The sequence below is a fragment of the Chanodichthys erythropterus genome, chromosome 11, assembly GCF_024489055.1.
Source record: "Chanodichthys erythropterus isolate Z2021 chromosome 11, ASM2448905v1, whole genome shotgun sequence".
NCBI classification, from domain to species: domain Eukaryota; kingdom Metazoa; phylum Chordata; class Actinopteri; order Cypriniformes; family Xenocyprididae; genus Chanodichthys; species Chanodichthys erythropterus.
The window spans coordinates 26,346,416-26,366,587 of record NC_090231.1 but is presented as its reverse complement, the minus strand read 5'-3'; the positions used below and the strand labels follow the sequence as shown (position 1 = coordinate 26,366,587).

At 36.8% G+C, this 20,172-nt stretch overlaps 1 protein-coding gene across 1 annotated transcript in view; it reads left to right on the top strand.

Annotated features, from left to right (window-relative positions):
• The first annotated feature begins 649 nt into the window (after window positions 1-649).
• lmbr1 (limb development membrane protein 1) overlaps window positions 650-20,172 on the top strand; it is a 41,926-nt gene continuing 22,403 nt past the window's right edge. The window contains exons 1-9 of the mRNA XM_067402156.1: window positions 650-851; window positions 7,121-7,193; window positions 8,279-8,318; window positions 9,653-9,792; window positions 10,468-10,571; window positions 15,852-15,978; window positions 16,097-16,165; window positions 17,989-18,053; window positions 18,142-18,214. Of these exons, the coding sequence (XP_067258257.1) occupies window positions 789-851; window positions 7,121-7,193; window positions 8,279-8,318; window positions 9,653-9,792; window positions 10,468-10,571; window positions 15,852-15,978; window positions 16,097-16,165; window positions 17,989-18,053; window positions 18,142-18,214 (754 nt within the window). The 5' untranslated portion in view covers window positions 650-788. The remainder of the gene's footprint in view (window positions 852-7,120; window positions 7,194-8,278; window positions 8,319-9,652; window positions 9,793-10,467; window positions 10,572-15,851; window positions 15,979-16,096; window positions 16,166-17,988; window positions 18,054-18,141; window positions 18,215-20,172) is intronic.

Here is a 20,172-nt window from a genome sequence, read left to right as displayed (position 1 = left end):
TTTTTTTATAGTGCAATCAGCTTGGTGAAATTAAAAATACAATTCGTGTCTGTGACAGATCATGACTGATGATCCAAAATAGCTTAAGATCACTATTAAAAAGAAAAACATCAATACACAAATAAAATATATTGTTTAAATTATTATTGCCTTTAGTTATCATTTTGGAATGAATGTAGAAATGCTTAAAACACTAACTTGATGAGACTGACTTGGTTTTGATAAATAGAACATTTATTACAATACATTGTTAATGTAAAATTACAAAATAGAATTGTATTTTTTTTTTTTTTTTTATATAATGTAAAGTAATGTTCATTTAACAAGGAAGCGTCAACGTTAAGAGTAATGCACATGAATTTACATTGAAACGCATAAATAAATAAAAAAAATGTGCCTCATTTCAGAACACCACTGCACGCCATTGATGTGTTTGGCCAAGCGAGAAAAAACATACTCTCAGCAGTACATCAGAAAACGTCAGGTGTGTCCAAAACAACGCTGAACAAATGCCAAAATATGTAATTCTTTCAAATAATTCTAGCCTATTACTCTCAGTGAAAGCTGTGCACCTGTGTGCATGCGCCCTCCTGTCCTGTCGTGTGTGTCGCTGAATAATGACGCAATGTATTTTGACTGTGTTTTGATCGTCTATTTGGCGCTGAGATGCCACTTCTGTCAGTCCGTCGAGCTCTCCTCAGGGCGGTGTGATTATCCGCTTTCTCTTACAGTGAACGCTCTCGCCACAAAAATGCGTTGCTAATGACTGTGTTTCTGCAATATGAAGAATGGAAGAAGACGATGTGACGATCAGAGAGCAGAATTTCCACAGCCAAGTCCGCGAGTACATCGTAAGTAACAGTTACAGAGAGACTGATGAAGACCGTGTTTGTGTTCTTTATCGCATTTAGCCTCCATTGCGTGTATCTGTTAAAATGAACATATAAATGGGTTTGCTATAATTGAAACTTTTGATAGTTTCTCTAGAAAATGCACCGTATTTGAGTGAGGTTCATTAGGCTAGTTAGCTAGCTTCTTAGCTTGTCGTTAGCTAATTGATCCCTTTTTGCGGCATTTTTTTAAAACTAAGCCAAAAGCTGTGGTTAAGTGTATATATGCTCTGTGAATGCTATGTTTTTGTGATGTACGTTTCTGAATTTCTAGAATTAAAGCAGACGTAACGTTAACTGACCATTATGTGGTAACGTTAGTTAGACAAGTTGAGAAATCTTAACGGTTCTGCACTGACAGCTTGTTTACTGTTGTTGGTGTACACTTAAGCTTTGCAGGTTTGCAGTATTTATTTTGGGTGTCAGGATGTAATGTGTCTCTCCATCCACCGTAAGCAAACTTGTTCTCATGATCTGCAAGTGATTAAATATCACGAATTCATCTGTCAGTGCTAACTGACATGTCTGACTGAACACATTTTGCAGCCTTTGCTTGTAAGAGCAACCAGAAAACTCTAGTGTGATCCCAGCTGCTGTCTCTGCCTTACAAATGCAAAACTGTTGAATTGAATGGATTTAGTAGTCAACATTGGTCTTCATCCACGCAAGCAAAAGTTATTCTTTAGAAAGTGAAGCAATGAAATGTGCATTAGATAAGAATTTAAGTTTGGCTCACTGTTGCAGTTTTGAATCATTTTATATTTTTTCAGTGTTTTTTATATATATAATGACCTTGAAATGTAGAAGCACGTGCTGCAGAGTTTTCAAGAGAAATTCATTTTGCTTAAAGGTGTGTGGAAGTGAGATAGCTGTTATCAGCTGCATACAATAAAGTTAGTCTAACAAATATCTGTTTTTCTGGCTCATTTTTGATGCTGTGATAATGTCCAAGCAGCTTCTAAACAGTCCTATTTCTTAATAATTGGATGACATTGCTAATATACAGAGGTTTTGACATATTTTGGCCTTTACCACACAAAGAAAAGCGATCCTTTATTTAAGATTTAAAATGAATTGAAATGGTTTTGTCTATAGTTTATGCATCTGCAGTTTTATATATTTTTAAATGTTTTTAAAATGCATTCATTCAGTCAGTCAGTGTACTTTGTTTATTAATCAGTGATTTTAGAAGTGGTGATTGTGCAAACATCTCTGTTGCTGCTAAGGGCTTCTGGGTATTTTTTAAAGCAGGACTCCAGAATAAGGATGGCCTAATGGCTCAGGGCCATCTACACATTGTGAGAGTTATTATTCTTGGAAGCATGAGTAACCACTTTATGCCATTTTATTTCTAGAAAAGTGTTTAAGACATCTAGCTGTCAGAGTATCTGTTGATGATAATTAAACATTCATATGTTGTAATCTTTTTAATAGAAACCATATTTAATGAAAAATCTAAAAATTACAATTTTATTTTGATTTGTGCTACAGCACATTTTTTATTTATTTATTTATTTTTTATTGTGGACTGGAGCATAGGTGCATGAATGTAAGGCATTACAGAGCTCTGGTAGTGATCTGTAGTTCTGTGAGGCCATAAGCAAGGTGTAATATGAGTAAAAGTTCAAGCTTGACCAGAATGTTTACATATGCAGATCCATCAGTCCCTCTTAAAATACACCGCAGTGTCCTGGACATTCTTGTCATAAAGTATAACATGCATAGCTACTACAGCTTTAAAGATTACAGATATAGCATAGCATATTCTTGACGAATAAAACGGTGGTAGGTAATACTTTTATTATTTAATTGGGATTTTACTGCTAAGAAATATTTTATTGAATTATGTTGGGAATTAGAGCTGCACGATACTGGACAGATTGAGGATCATGATTGCTTTGTTTAAAATATAGATCATGATTCTCCCACGATTCTGAATAGACAGCTCAAAAAAAAAAAAAGATTTACTAGAGGTTCTGACAACATGTTAATTGCTGCAGTCTATTAAAAATATTTAATTAATGTGAATGAATTGAAGAAAAATCGGTTTGGATGAATTATTCAATGACTTAATCATAAAGACTTCACTTGTTTCATTACTGGATGAGTCAGCTTTTTTGAAGACTTTCTTGACTTGATTCAATGACAAGTACATATTTTTAACTTATCTCTTGTCGGCACCTAGTGGTGTAACGATGTAATTGATACAATCTTTATTTGAAGCGTTAAAGGTAGGGTAGGTAATTTTTGGCATAAGCATAAGATCCCACCCTCCCTTCAGAGCGTCTCTAAAACCAAACCTCTTCCAAAACACATGAACGCATACAGCAGGGAGCAAACAAATGCGTCACGAGAGACGGTGTTAAACTACCTCATGTCTCAAAGCACATAACATTACAATAATAATGAACATAAACAACTGCAATCAGTATCAACAAAAGCTAGACCCCTTGTGGTGAAAATCAAGTTTTTAATGTTGTTTATATGTGGTCTTTTTAATATGCTTTAAGACAAATATGTGCAAATTTATCAGTCAACATCAATGCTGAGTATTTTCTCCTTAACTGCAGTTTACCAATAAAAGTCTAAAAAAAGGCAGTTTGAAATTGCCCTTTCCCTACATCACAAACATATTGTAACCAATCCCCTCAACATGAGGGGTGGGCTTTAGGTGGATCTCAGGAGAAGCCAGGTTATTCCTGTATATTTTTCTGTTGATATATAAAATCGGGTACATTTAGCAATATTGCGGGTGAATTATGACATGTATTACGATGTTTTGATCATAACTATATACCACTGACTGATGTTCTAAGATGTTCATAACGTTTCTAAGGATGTTGATCTAAGGATGCAGCTGACTGACTTTGAGATGGCGAACTGTTACATGGTTTGTGTAACATTAGCAACACATTATTATTAGCAAAGACTATAGAATAGCACAAGACATGTCACTCGTATTGTTTTGAATGGGAGAAAGTGTAACGCGCAATATGGCGGAATATGTCCCGCCTTCTAAATAAAAATAATTACCACCGACTGGTAAAGTCATCGCGTCACTGCAGCGGCCGTTAGAAGCACCGGTTTCTATAGAAACAGTCAGACGCACGAGACGCATGTTTAGGTCTGCGCATGCGCATTAGCTTGATACAGCATAAAAAATAAATGTTTTTTGGCATGATTCCGGCGTTTGGGAGAAAAATTATGAGACAGTTGTTGTCAGATTTCATTGGTGATTTCAAATATGAAATTTAATCGAAAGCTTGACAAACAGCTTTGAAGAATTTGTTGTTTCCCCATTCAAAGAGATAGGAGCTGCATGATGCCCAGGATGCCCGAGAGGCGTTTCAAAGATGGCCACCAAGTAAAATGACTTGTCTTAAAGGGACTTTGTTATTAGTTTGATAACACAGTCAAGAAAAAGGCAGATCCTATCAATTACCATTATGTGTCCGACATAGAGAGCAATTGTCTTATAGATGACCCTTTATAAATCACTCTTCCACTTCTTATTCTGAATCAGTTTCTGGTTCACACAAACTGAATTAAACCAGTATTTCCACTTGCCATCATGTAGCGTTTACTACAGTAAAGTTGACCGAGTGGAGTCCGGGATCGTGTAATTAACTGGAGGCAGGGACTAATATGAATATTCATGGAGCGGTGTTTACGAAATGAAGCAAGGGTGTAGAATTACATTCAAGCTATTATAAGGCATGAAGAAGTAGGGCTGGGCGATATATCGAATGCTTTTGTCAAGCACATTTCGTCAGTAAAGCCGGTTCCCTGATTACCCTAAATCGCCATCACCTGCTTTCAAATGGAGCGGCATTTAATAGACAGAGCCGTAGTTAACTGAAAAGCCACGCAATATCACGTTCAATATCGATATGAATCGCCGTCAATATTGAAGGCGATATTGCGTGGCTTGTCAGTGAACTACGGCTCTGTCTATTAAATGTCGCTCCATTTGAAAGCAGGTGATGGCGATTTAGCGGTAATCAGGGAACCGGCTTTACTGACGAAATGTGCGTGACAAAAGCATTCGATATATCGCCCAGCTCTATGAAGAAGTTATTTTCACAGGGAAATTTTTTTTTTAAATATGTCATTTTGGTGACCAAAGATGAGTTTTAAGGGATAAAATTATTGACTACAGGGGGACTTTTGCACTGCATTGCTATAATCTGTATCTAGATGAATTTACACACGATTTAACCTGCTTAGAGTTGGCATCAATTCAATTATGATGGCACAAATAGGCTAAAGTTATGAGATAATGTTTTAAATAAAAAACGTTAAATAGAGTAATATGATTGTAAAAATGAAGTGATACTTTTAAATGTTAAACTAAAACCAGAAAGTCACTGTCTTAAAGAGTGAGTCATGAAATCATTCAGCAATGAAGCAAATGGCTGACTGCATTTATGAATGGGTAATTGAATCATTCACTCCCAATTCGTTCAAAGCCGCAGATTCGTTCACTAACGAAACACCATTGTGTGTTGCTTGGAACTGATATTTTGTTTCAAAATAAAGCAAACAATACTGACTATGTACAATACTGACTATGCTTTTATAAAACGGTCACCACACAATACAAATATTAAAGCTAGAAATCAATGCAAATTTCATGAAGTATACTTTTTCTAAAAGCCTTCCTTCCGCGGGAAAAAAAATAGTCCTTGTCCCTGAACAGCAACAGAAGTTAAATTTTTGCGCCATTAGATGGCGACAAAGACTTTTAAGTTTGTCGGTCAGTAGCAAAGACTTTTATATTGAAAACGGAACAAGACGCAACTGACAAATGCTTTGACTAGCGCTGTCAATGTCATGCTTAAAAAAGAAAATAATGTAATTATAATGAATGCCGTTCCACACCCGTAAGACCTTCGTTATTCTTCGGAACGCAAATTAAGATATTTTTGTTGAAATCCGATGGTCAGTGAGGCCTGCATAGCCAGCAATGACATTTCCTCTCTCAAGATCCATTAATGTACTAAAAACACATCTAAATCAGTTCATGTGAGTACAGTGGTTCAATATTAATATTATAAAACGACGAGAATATTTTTGGTGCGCCAAAAAAATAAAAAAAATAAAACCTTATATAGTGATGGTCGATTTCAAAACACTGCTTCATGAAGCTTCGGAGGGTTATGAATCTTTTGTGTCGAATCAGCAGCTCAGACCCTTTAAATTTTGAAAGGACAAGATGATACATTGGACATTTAAACAGATTTTTTTTTATTATGAACATAGGACTGACCTGAAGGAAAATGCTAAATCTGAATGTAAGTAATAAACTCGATCACTCAATCTCTTTCTCACAAAAGTCTTCTACATAATACAGTAAGCTTCAATAAACAATATCAATTGAGAACAAGCAGTTTACATTGCTAAGCCTAAGAGTGGTTGTTAAGGGTGTTGTGTAGTGATACACAGAACCATTGGGTGAAGCATTTATAGCTGCGTTTTATCGTGAATAAAACACAGCTATTTATCAGAATCAAGGACAGGAACTAAGCGTTTTATAAATGGTGTTTAAAATGTACATCACTTAATATTACCCTTTTGTTTGTTGAACTGTTGTATAAAATAAATGTCACATTTGCAATCGTGGATAAATGGGAATTTGGGAAAAATGTCATTCTTGCTCGTATAATATATTATCAACATTAAAAACAAGAACTCACACGGGTTTTGTTTTTGTATCGAAAAGAGTTTGTCTTCTTAAATCGATCTCTATGCACAGTCTGTGTCTATATTTGTTGTTTATTCTATTAAGTTCTAAATCCCCACTTTTACAAAGGTACATTGTTGAGAACGTCAGTAATGTAGTGCTGTTTGCTAAGGCAGCATAATCTGCAAGCAACCTATCATATGAAGTCAGTTTTGACCGCAAAAGATGAGGTAATTTGATTGGATGTTATGTATTTGTACTTTTATGGCACTACCATTTTCCTGTTTTTACATTAAACATTACATTATATGGTGGGGTATAATGAAATTTAATGGGAAAACTCAGCATTTTGTTCACGTACCCAGACCCCCACAGACCCCCAGGGGTACGCATACCCCAGTTTGGGAACCACTGTTCTAGACCACTAAATTTCAGTTGACAGAAGTTGCTCTGTCAGTTAAACAGGCCTTTAATGAAAAGTTTACAGTGTAACATATGCAGAACATAAGGGTTTGGAAACTCATTCATCTCCTTCATTTTTTTCTAGGTCTGCTTCCTCCTGTTTGCAGTACTGTACATTGTGTCATACTGCATCATCTCACTCTACAAGAGGAAAAGCGGTAAGTATGACTAGACTAATTGAATTGTGGTTACTGATCAGAGTGTATCAGGAGAACTATTAATAAATACAGCTTTTCACTTTTGAGATATTCTATATGATGTTATAGATCATTTTTTCCAGGCATAATTTTGACTGTCCCATGTTGATAATGTACTCTGAGTTCTTTAGGTTTAGATCAAATTCCTAGATGACAAATGAACAGTTTGATTGCTTGTTTGTACACTTTTAAGAGGTTTACACCTTTTATAACTCCATAATGCGACACCTTATAGTAATGTTTTGAGGTATGCACATTCCCTTGCGCATCATGCAACTCCATAACACAAGGAGCTGTCACCTCCAACCTTTCTGACAGAAACCGTTACGAGGACAATTTTAGATCTTGAGCAGGTCACATCCTCTCATTTAAAAGTAGCATAAGTAATGTCAGCTAACCCCTGTGGAGAGCGTCGATCACAGGAAAAACTAGGCTGTTCTTAAGCATCGTGTCTTGATAAAAAGAATAGATGAGCTGAGATGCTGTTGTGAAGCATGACTGTAAAGCTAAATGGCCCGGCCTCGTGGAAAAGCTGTTCAAGGGGTCTGAAAATTCAGTGATGCTGTTCTATGCTTTCTATCTTTTGTCCATCTCTCTCACCCATTTTTTTTTTTTTTGTGTGCCAATTTTCAATCCCATCCTCTCCCCTTACTCTCTAACTTGCTTTGATTCTTGACAGCCTCCATCTGGCCGATTCATTGTAAAGGTTTATTCACATGTTTGTGATTTATGATTAACCAGTTTTCATGTAGCTTTCAGTTGATGAAGAGAGATCATGCTTTAGACTTATTAAACCATCTGTCACGTCTCTGTGTCCTCTGTGGCTAGAGTAATTTGTGTTGCAAGTTCACAGCATAGAATTTTCCACTAGATTAAAAAACAGCTGGTTCACACTTGGATCAAGATTGTAAGAGCATCACAGCACTAAAGCAGCATAGGAACATAAGGAACATAACTTTTATCAAAAATAAAAATGCAAAACTAATCACTTTGCATCGGTGTCTGGTTTATTTGTTGATTTTATGTTGTTCTCTTATGCCTCTCAGATGACCAGGAAGATGAGGATGCCATTGTCAACCGAATATCGTGAGTATAATAATAAGTGCCATTTTTTTTCATGGTGCACCAAAAGGATCCAGTTACATTTACCCTCTACAGCACAGCGTTGCCCTCAGGCAGCGAAAAGTTTTCTTAAGCCCTATGTTTTAGTAAATTTTTCTTGAAATGATTACAACCAATTAGAAAGGTCGAGAAAGTACCAAAGAACAGTCCAGTAAGGTGTGGGAGTCACTATCAAGCACCATTTAAAGGTGGGACATCCTGTTCTGACACATGGTCACAGGAGCACATGGTGTGAGAAGAAGGCAAGGTTATTTGCTTTAGTAATCTTATTTAAAATGACATGAACTGTACATCAAAAAAATATGTGTGTGTATGAAGGTGTAGAGAAGCCTTTTAATCAAAAAAAGCATAAACGCACTCCGTCCGAGGTGCAGGTCAAGAGGTAAATCTAAATATACATGAGATTTGACCGCACACTCACTTGCAAAAAGTTTTTATTAACCAACGTTTTGGCACAAATTCATACCTTGACAAAGGCTTTGTGCCGAAACATTGGTTAATAAAAACTTTGCATGTTCATAAATTCAGTTTTTCTTTTCGTTGCCTCAGGGCAACATTGTGCAATAAGGGGTACTTTTCGAGGATGTTTTGGACAATAACTCACATTGGCTATAATGTGTTATAAGAAGGGAAGATGCAGGATTCCTGGGTGCACAGGAACACTCAAAGTGATGTGCAAAATTTGTAACATACACCACTATATCACAGCTGAGAAGAAATGCTTTTTGAAGTTTCGTACGAAGTGAAATCTTATGTATCAAATTAAGTATATCAATGTCTTTATATCAAAGTGTTTTTTTTTGTTTTTTTTTTGTTTTTTAAATTGTGATTTTGTTGCAAAATATTTTTTGCAACAATGGTACAGAATCATAGAGAAAATCTAAATATTAAAATAATTTTGGGTTGGTGTTAAAAAAACATTTGGTTGGTGATAAAAAAACATATATTTTTTATCAATAAAATGTTCCCAAATGGACCAAAAAATGATGAATACTTTTTTTCATGTGCCATCAATCAACATGTGTGCAGTAGAGGGTTAATATCTATGAAACTTTAGTTGAACCTTGTCTTAATAGATGACCCACTGTACCTTGAGTTGTACACACTTTTCATCATGTAACACCATATTATTATGCCATGATCTTAAATATGAAGATAAAACAAATGCAAATTGTTAATTTAAGTAACATAATAATGCATAAAATATTTGCATGCTTTTTACTAACTTTTTACTTTGTTTCTCCTTTTTTTAAATTTCTTTTTATTTCTGTTTATTTCCTTCCTTTTCTCTTTCTCAGTATGTACTTGTGTACATTCACATTGGCGGTGTCTGGAGGGGCTGTCCTCCTCTTGCCGTTTTCTATAATCAGTAATGAGATCCTGTTGTCCCTTCCAAAAAACTACTACATACAATGGCTGAATGGATCACTCATTCATGGTCAGTATCACAGCTTTTTTCTCTTTACAAGTATGCCTACATAAGGTTCTACCTCATTCGTCTGACATGCGTTAGGTGACATTCACAGAATTTTGTGGAAATTAAAGGCTACTTGTTCCCCTTCTACTTTGTTCTCCCTAAAATGTAGCCCATTTTATTTGTCTTTACCTTTCGTTACTTTTAATCTGAATAAACTTTAATGTGTGTTACATAGAAAGAGCTCAGTAAAATGACCTGTGCACTGAAAAATGCATAAAGTATATCATTTTGTTGTTGAAAAAACATTGTTCTATGAGTTCATAGTTTATAATCATTTCATTAGAGCTGAAGCATTTTTCTCCTAAGTTTCAGCCATGGCCACAAGGTGGTGTCATATTGCTGTTATTTGTGCAGATGGTTTCTCTGTGCAGTTTTTGGGTTGTTTTTACACAAGAAACATTTGGGGGTTTTGAAAAATTACAATTTTGTAATTTTCTTCATTGATTTTGGAGGGAAAATCTGTGGGATGGCATAAAGTGTTAAATCAAACTAACTAAAAGCACAATAAAATTAGGCAATATTTACCGAAAAAGGGATTGGGGGGGGTTTCCAAATGATGTTATTATATCAAAAAATGATACTGATCAGGTTAGTAAGCTGAGCGTAAAATTTCATGAACTGATTACTCTTTTTCAGGCCTGTGGAACCTGGTGTCCCTCTTCTCAAATCTCTGTCTCTTTGTGCTGATGCCTTTTGCCTATTTCTTCCTGGAGTCCGAGGGCTTTGCTGGTTCGAAAAAGGTATGTTGTCATGTGTGTTTGTGTGTGTTCTGCAAGCTTGAGGCTTCGTGTTTATATACAAAAGCCAAGGACACATAAGATACTAAAGACCTTTTTACACATTTGTATAAACCAATACTCCCAGCACACCCAAGTTTGTGCACTTACTCACACTCGTGTACCCAAACACAGGCACATGGTTTTATGTCTGACCCCTTTTCATTTCAGCCACTTCCCCACCCTAAAAAAGATAAAAGTTCAAAAGCAGAGCGGTCTTAATTCTCCAGCTCATTCAACCTTATGTCATTAGTCACTCAAAGAAGGGCTGTCACCGGTGCTCATAGAGACCGTAAACCAGCAATCACACACCGCCACAATAGAGCGTGCAGATAAAAATGAAAGGGTGGGAGGGAATGCATCATGTTGCCCTCTGTCTTGCTCTCATGACAGTTTGAAGTCGCTCCTGGTTTATGTCCCTTCTGGCAAAGCTACATAAAGATTAGTTGCTACTGTAGTTTATGAGGGCTGCACTCATTTGTATGGGAGCAAGGTGTACTGCTTCATTTTGTCTCGTTTGCACCATGACTGTTTCTGGCCATTGATCAACCAGAAACACAGGAGAAAGGGAAGCACTGCTTTATGTTGGCCTACACGTCTCAGAATGACCAGCGGAGCATGTGTGTGTGTGTGTGTGTGTGTGTGTGCGCGTAGCAAAAGAGAGGAAATGATCAGAAACTGCCGCTTGTATGAAAGCCCCCTGCTGATACAGGGAAGGGTTAAGTCGTCAACCTCAGAAGCCCATAAAAGCGAGATTTCATGTTTTCTTTTTAAGTATAAAGTCAAATGGCCTGCTTGTGCCAGTCTCCATGTTAGATGGTTAAACAGGGACATATATATGGCAAATTACATTCAGTAACTGGAGGAAATGAAACTGGGTAGTTTGTTAAAAGCTTGTGTGAGCTCTAGCTGGTGCGTTTTATGGGCCAGTGTTTGTATTAGTACTTCATCAAATGTAATAAACAAGACCAACAATATCTGAGGGGAAGAAAAGTGTGTGTGACTGGACTGATTTTCTTTCTATACCCACTCTCTCTGTTTTTATTTGACCGGAATGATTAGGAATTTGCTTTTGGATGAAGTCTCTTCTGCTCTTCTCTTCATCAAAAATATAGTAAAAACAGTAATATTGTGAAATATTATTACAATTTAAAATAACGGTTTCTATATGAATATATTTTTTAAAAAATAATTTATTTCTATAATAGAAAAGCAGAATTTTTTAGCTGCCTTTACTCCAGTATTCAGTGTCGCATGATTCTTCGGAAAAATGCTGATTTTGATGCTCAATTATTATCGGATGGAATTTTTTAAATTTTAAAAATGTTTCACAGTAATACTATTTACTGCATTTTTAAACAAATTATTACAGCTTTGATGAGCATAAGAGATTTCTTTAAAAATATCTGAATTATTCAATTTATTTGTCAAAAAGCTTTATTAGTGCAGTTCTGATTTTGCCCAACAGATGGCAGGATTATGATTTCAGTAAGCATGAACCTGATGCCTTAGTATCACATTAAAAAAAAAAAAAAAAAAAAACTATGAAGAGGTATATGGCCTCCTAACTCTCTACGGTGCACTTGGGGATAGGACTAGTAAAATCTATTGGTCATTATCACTGTGCCAAAGGACATCACTTAACTGACTCCTTGGAAATCACATGAATCATTAACATAACGATCACATTTTTTTCCTCTCTCTGTATGTGTGTGTGTGTGTGTGTGACAGTCTCATCCTTTGTAGTCTATCCACAATAGGACTGATATTTATTTTTGAGATGTGATTCTCGCTCCCAGGCTTTGCTTGCTAAGGCCGTGACACTGTGTATTTACTCTGCCTGCGCCCCATTCTATACCCGTTTCTATGACAACATATGAGTTTCTCTATTTTGACGGGAAAAGGCGCAACACTGGATTGGATAATAGCCTCTATATTCAAGCCTCAGAAAGCGTGAATGTTTGTATGTATTGACATGTTTCTTGTGAGGTTTACTTGAATGCAAATAAATGTGTGTTGGCTGTTCACTACCATCAGCCTTGTTTGTGCTATAGTTTGGCTCTATTGCACCAGATGCCTCGACGTGTATTTTGTTTTGGTACATTTAACAACACACTGAAAAATTATTGCCTGCTTCCCTTTTCTATTTATTTCGGAATCATTTTCATGGCTTTTAACATCCTGCTGTTTGTGTTCTTGACAAACCCCAGATTAGTTTAGAAGCCGTTCTTATTTGTTAGACGGCTCATGCTAACAAGAAAAAGATGGTGACACTGTAGGAAGTGGGATAAAAAGAAAATGAAACACACCCACAAACTTCAAAAGTACTGAAGTGCCTTCATCAAGTCATATATCCTGGTTTCTCGTCATTTTGACGGGCTTCTAACGTATTAGTCAGAATGGCACATCAATGGCCTGTGTGTGTGTGTGTGTGTTGATATACAGTGATTCATGTCCCCTGCTTGTTCTGCGCTCTGTTTTGTGTCTCTGACACTGCTCTCGGTGTAGCAGGCTTAAAGAGAAGGTAATGACTACTGTTCATGCTAAGCCTTTATTGATGGGAGTTTGTAGTTCATGGAAGGGAAATCGCAGTGGACAGGGAAAACACTGCATGTTTGTGAGCGTGTCTGTTATTCTGTCTGTTTTGCAAGGTCAGAGACCTGTTTTAAGGATTTTGTCTAACTTGGTAGAGATTTTTTTCTTTTTTTTTTTCTTTGTGAAAATCTCTTTCTTCCTTCTTGAGCTTGACATGCATTTAACTTTGAGAAGCATCTTTATTATATTCCATTTATGCTTGTTACAGACAGTCCTTTTGAGAGAGAGAGAGAGAGCAGTTTATGACCCTGATGCTGACTGAGGGTGTGTAAGGTCAGGGAGAGCCCTTTTTAAGTGACTAACAAAACATGCATAAATGCAAACATTCACTTTTCCATCTATTTATATCTCTCCCCTTGTCTTACACACACAGAGGAACACACACACATTTCTTAGAAGTCAACCTGGTATTAGCAGTAGTCCGAATAGAGTATACTGCAGTGTGTGAGATTGTGTGTGTGTGTGAGATTGTGTGTGTGTGTGTGTGTGTGTGTGTGTGTGTGTGTGTGTGTGTGTGTGTGTGTGTGTGTGTGTGTGTGTGTGTGTGTGTGTGTGTGTGTGTGTGTGTGTGTGTGTGTGTGTGTGTGAAAGGACTAGATGCTGAATATTTTAGAGTTTCTATATTAAGCAGTGCTCACATTTAGATGGGCAAGAGTAGAAAACTCAACCCTTCTCTGGCTTCTCTGCCACGTCTCTCTCTCTCCTTCTTAGAGACCAGAATGGTAGCACTTCACTTTTAAAACTCTTTTCTTGCCTATATTTGTTTTCTTGCTTCTAAATACATTCAGAGGGCTTCACTAGTAACATCACCACACATCACCAAATGCATATTTGTCATCTTATTTTTTTTTCTTCAGTGTTATTTATTGACACTGATTTTTTTTTAAATGCATTCATTCACAGTTCAGATACAAAAGGTTGAAAATCCATTGAGGGGAGTCTGATATGAGGCAGATGTTGTTCATCAGGAAGTCACTTGGAGGTGCTCTAGATTCTCTTAATATCAAGAAAAGCTGTTATCTACTGCACAAACACAAAGTGCCTTAAGGACAGAGACTGGGACAGGCTATATGGAAGGGCCAAGTGGGTTTAAGGGAAATAATCTTAATGGGTTCAGTCAGATGTGTAATTGCTGGATAAAATTACTGATTATTAATATTGCACATGCTTGCAGGTAGGGCTGCACAATAATGATTAAATGAAAATCACGATTATTTTACTCAAAAATTACAATAATGATTATTCTCATTTGGGAAAATGTAACCATGATGGCTTCATCACACAGGAAATCAATACTACAAAAAAGTTTTCAGTTCATTATGAAAACTTGTAAATGTGAAAAAGTGAAATTCCTAATATTGAATGAAACTCAAAATTGTTACATTTTTACTTTGTATTGTAGAACAGGTTGCATTAGAGCGGACCGCATTTATTCACCAACCATGATCGCAAACAGCATGGTCAAGAATCATGTTTGAATTTATTACACTTCATCACAGAGAAGGTTTTCGCTCACAGATTTTGACATTTTCATTCGAACGAAATTTCACATTGAACATAGTTAAACTCCAACATACTTGATTGTCGGTGTTGTCAGATCATCAGTGCTTTTTTTTGCAGCGCAGAGAGAGCATGTGCGCTTGGTTGCCAGATTGAGAAAATAAAGTAAAATACTGGGCAGAAAAGCCCCATTTGGGTGAATAATTCTCTTGACATCTGGCAGCCTCAAGCAGGAAAGATAATGGAGGCTTGTCACCAATACAAGATAACGGAAATGTCTAAATTAAAAAGTACAAATAATCAGTGAGGCAAATATTGCAACAAATATTTTGAATTAATAGGGACAAATAATCAGTGAGGCAAATATTGTGACGAATATTTTTAATTAATTGTGAGCAGTAGAAATGATCACAATTAAAATACGATTAATCGAGCAGCCCTACTTGCAGGTCAGTTTGTTAATGTTGACAAATAAAACCTTATTGTAACGCGTTAACAACCTTACTGACCCCAAACTTTTGCGCTGTAGCTTATGTGTGTGTTTTCTGCACAGTGAAAGATCAGACTCATCACAGTCTTGCAGTTTACAAACACTTGCACCAACAACATCAATATCTAGGTTCTGAGGAAACAAAGCAAATCAGGAGTGGAGTTAAGTGCCACACATCAGGTACTTACTGACCCAGAAAAAAACTTCTAATAGTTTCCAGATGAGCCTCTGGAGTTAATCTCCGACAGTAGTAGCCACCTTTTTCATTTTAGCTGCAAACTCTGACCGGACATGGTAATAACGGTTCATATAAGTGTGTGTGTCAGTGAATTAGAGGGAGGAAGGTCATTAGTTTCTTTGTGCATCTGGTGACCTATTGTTGTGTGTGCGTTTGTGTCGGAGAGGGGGCTTGACATTGAGTCAGTGTTATAGTGGACGTCCCGGGGCTTCCACAGCTAAATTTCCAATTAGAGCCTCATTTACACCTGCTGATCTCTCTCTCTCTCTCTGTGTGTGTGTGTGTGTGTGTGTGTGTGTGTGTGTGTGTGTGTGTGTGTGTGTGTGTGTGTGTGTGTGTGTGTGTGTGTTTTTCTAAACAACTCTTGGCTACAGCCATAAGTAAACTTGAAAACATTAAAGAGGATTTTTGTTGGTTTCAGGGCATAAAGGCTCGAGTGCTGGAGACATTTGTTATGCTCTTTCTGCTGGGTCTCCTCATCCTGGGCATTGTATGGGTGGCATCCGCTCTCATCGACAATGATGCGGCCAGCATGGAATCGCTCTATGGTATCTCTTTTAACCCTCCTTCTGCTGCTATGTATGTATGTATGTATGCATGCATGTGATGTAATCAGGTATGTATTGATCTGTGGTTTACTGTGCATGTCTTGTTCTCTTGTTCTAGATTTATGGGAGTTTTATCTGCCGTACCTGTACTCCTGCATCTCTCTGATGGGTGGCCTATTGCTGCTTAGTAAGTTCACAGGAAACAATGCTGTCAGTGGACTCTCTGCACATTTGCTTCCACATTTGGCCTCAGTAGCTTCCGGTGCAGAGCAGTGTGTAGAAATTGTGAAGAACATTAAGCAATGTCTGAACAGTGACAAGTCAGTCACTGAGTAACTGTTGCACTTTTCTTCTAAAGTTTTAAATTTGAATGTTTTGAGTTTACCCTCCTCTACAGTTGGTTGAGCGTCTGCCTTTATTTTCGTTTATTTTAAGAAAATTAAGCATAAAAATTAAATCTCAAAATGTCCCACAACATGACAAAGCCATGTTAAAAGGTGTTTAAAGTTTCTAGAACTCATTACTAAAACTTATGTAGATATACCAAAATGTTATGCTTACTACAGTTTTTAATATGATATAATATAATTAGCTGTGACCAGTTGTTATTAGAATTATGACAGAAAGACTATGCTATAGTTTGCTATGCGTAAATACTATACCGGAGGAGATTTTAAATATGCGAGCAGGTGATGTGCATAGAGTTCATTAAGGCAGGGTGATATTTTGAATATTTCTGATATATTCATGATAATTTTTCTGGCAATATAAAATTTAAGCAACACTATGAATAAGGCGATTGGTTTTAAGGAATCCATGTGGCATTTAAAATGTTTTAGTAAATATGTAGGTAAATGTTTAATTCCTATATATTGTTAAAGGGATAGTTCACCCAAAAATGAAAATTTGATGTTTATCTGCTTACCCCCAGCTCATCCAAGGTGTAGGTGACTTTGTTTCTTCAGTAGAAAAACAAATGATGATTTTTAACTCCAACCGTTGCTGTCTGTCAGTCTTATAATGTGGGTCAATGGGAACTTCTACTATAAATAAAACTTGCATAGACAAGTCCAAATTAAACCCTGCGGCTCATGACGACACATTGATGTCCTAAGACACAAAACGATCGGTTTGTGCGATAAACCGAACAGTATTTATATAATTTTTTAACTCTAATACACCACTATGTCCAATTCATCACTCGATTCGTTTGGTCTGATCGCGCTCTGACAGCGGCAGTGATGTCTCGTGCATATACTTCAATGAGAGCGAGACATCACTGCCGCTGTCAGAGCTGTCAGTGCGATCAGACCAAACTAATCGGTTTCGTGTCTTAGGACATCAATGTGTCGTCATGAGCCGCAGGGTTTAATTTGGACTTGTCTATGCAAGTTTTATTTACTCTTATAGTAGAAGTTCCCATCCACTAGCATTATTTGACTGACAGACGGCAACGGTTGGAGTTAAAAATCATCATTTGTGTTCTGCTGAAGAAACAAAGTCACCTACACCTTGGATGCGCTGGGGGTAAGCAGATAAACATCAAATTTTCATTTTTGGGTGAACTATCCCTTTAAATTGGTGCATAAAATGAAATTATTTATTCTGTCTCTTCATTTAGCAAAAAAGAGTGTGGAACATAACTGGATTTTAATACTTTTGAGCATGTTGAATCTTCTTGGCTGGTTAAAGTGACTGGTTAAAATGGTTCCTCTCATTGAAATGGTTTAAAATTATGTTGTTGTTGTTTTTCTCAGAGCTAATAGGTACATATTAAAATGTCAAAATGGAATACGAGGCTGAAAATGATTAAGAAATTATCTTTTTAGTATATCACCCACCGCTGCTGTCACTCAAAATGTCACTTTTAACCTGATTTTACCCAATGTTACAGTAGTAACATAAACTTGAACTCTATAGTTCAAATGTTGCATTCATAATCTTGCCTTAGAAAAGCATAAATGAGCATGTATGTGTGGTTTAAATGAGCTTCTTATCTCATCTCACCAGTGTGTACTCCAGTGGGAATGTCACGCATGTTCACAGTGATGGGCCAGTTACTAGTCAAACCCACAGTAAGTACAGTTACATCGTATATGTGTGTATTTAAAGATCCACCCTATCATTCTCCCTCACACGCTCTCACTCTCTTTCTCTATGTAGATTTTAGAGGATCTGGATGAGCAGATTTATTGTATACAGCTGCAGGAAGAGGCCCTGGAGCGTAGACTCAATGGTGAGCATGTTTGTTTTTTTGTATGATGGGCAAATGCATTATATATATACACTACCAGTCAAAAGTTTGGAAACATTACTATTTTTAATGTTTTTGAATGAAGTCTCTAATGCTCATTAAGGCTGCATTTATTTCATAATAAATACAGAAAAAAATATGCAAGTTTCACTAGACCAGTTTTTAAGAATTAGAGTACAATTAAGAATTTTTCAGCCAAGGCAAATAGTATAGTTGCAGTATGATGCAGTACTGTTTGTACTGCTATATGGTTTTTTTTTAATAGAACCACTTGTAAACAGGACTTGGTGGAGCAGCCACATTAATCTGAGTCAAACCAGGGACTGCAGTGATCTTGATTAAATCAATTAGCTAACTGGTGAAACATCATAAAAGTATCATTTATAGTTTTCTTACACATTTGTTTTCTTTTAGCTGGCTTTTATTCCCCTACACAAACATCCACACAATGCAGGAAATGTTTAGGCTTTAGGCAGAAGTGTTTAGGCCAAACTAGACTTTAGCTTCAACTCAAGCACGCAACAGAGTGTACAGATGCCAGTCATCATAGAACATGTGCTTTTTCTATTGAATTCACGGAGGTAAGCTAGATCATCTTAACTGATAGTACCCAGTTGGCCAAATCCCATGAATGAATTTCAATAGCCTCTCATTTGGTTGTTTGGTTCTGTAGTGTTAGCACCAAAGGCAGATTTGCTTTGAACACCTGATAAAGTAATTGTAATCTGTCTTAACGATTTTTGCTTTTTTGTGATTGTTGTTTGATGTGAACCGCAGTGGCAGTCACTGGGATCGTGTGACAAAAGGCCACTAGGGATGCGGAATGCAATTTTGGCAAAGCTTAAGAACTCTGCGTTATAGGAAGATCTCGCTCAGGCGTTAAGAAGAGTGAATTTACCTTATCAGGAATTTAAGGAATTTTCGTTCTTTTCTTCTTTTGCACCGTAAATAAAAACCTGAGGTGAGGTTGAGGGGAAGAGAGTTCAAGAGGAAACTGTCTACTTTGTTTTACTCTCTTATCTGTGTTCTATCTAATAACAATTATCCAACTGACTGTAACTTCATTTAGATACTACATCCCTGCACACGCTCTCTTTCAGACCTTTGATATGGGCTAATTGATAAGCGTGTTAGTTACTCCATTGATCCAGTCATCTACATCTGATGTAAACTTTACTGTCCTGAAAATGACTCCTATTGGTGTCTATGTAATGTATTTTGAAATATTATTTTGAATGATTTAATGTAGTTGAGTGTATATATTGCTATGTGTAGATTACATTCTATGCATGCATTAGTGCACTTGTGTTTATGAACTGCGAGGGAATCTTGTGGCTGTGTGTTTAGGTGCATTTGTCTGAGTGTATGCTATGCTTTCATATTAGCCTGGTTGCAGACATTTGTTTGTCCTCTGTCTTGGCTCTTGCTATGCTTTTCTCTGTTGCCCAGATGCGCAGTGGCAGGGTGACCTTGCAAAAACTCTCCTCGGTACCGGATGGCTCTCTGCTTTGCATAATTACCACTGACGTAATGCAGAACCGGCTAAAGTTTCTTTAGAAAACAATGACATCATCTCTTTTCCTTCTGCCAGCATCCCTCTACTGAGTTGCTGCTGAGCAGCACCTTTATCACCTTAATTGAAGGGCTATAAGCAAGAATTTATTCAAGTGTTTCCTGATCTTCTTGAAATAAGGACAGCAACATTTCGAAAATGATTGACTAATGCTGATTTCAACAAATTATTGGACTCATTATTCCATAAAAAAAAATAAAAAAAAGACTCCCAGATGTCTTACTGTTGTTCTTTCTCTCACTTTTTTTGCTCACCTCATGTTAGACCTTTAGGGCAAATGTGAGCCAGGTTTGGCAGAGCAATCCAGTCCTGATCAGCTAATAGTGACATTTCCTATTTCTTTGTTCTCATAGTTTTGGTTGGAGGG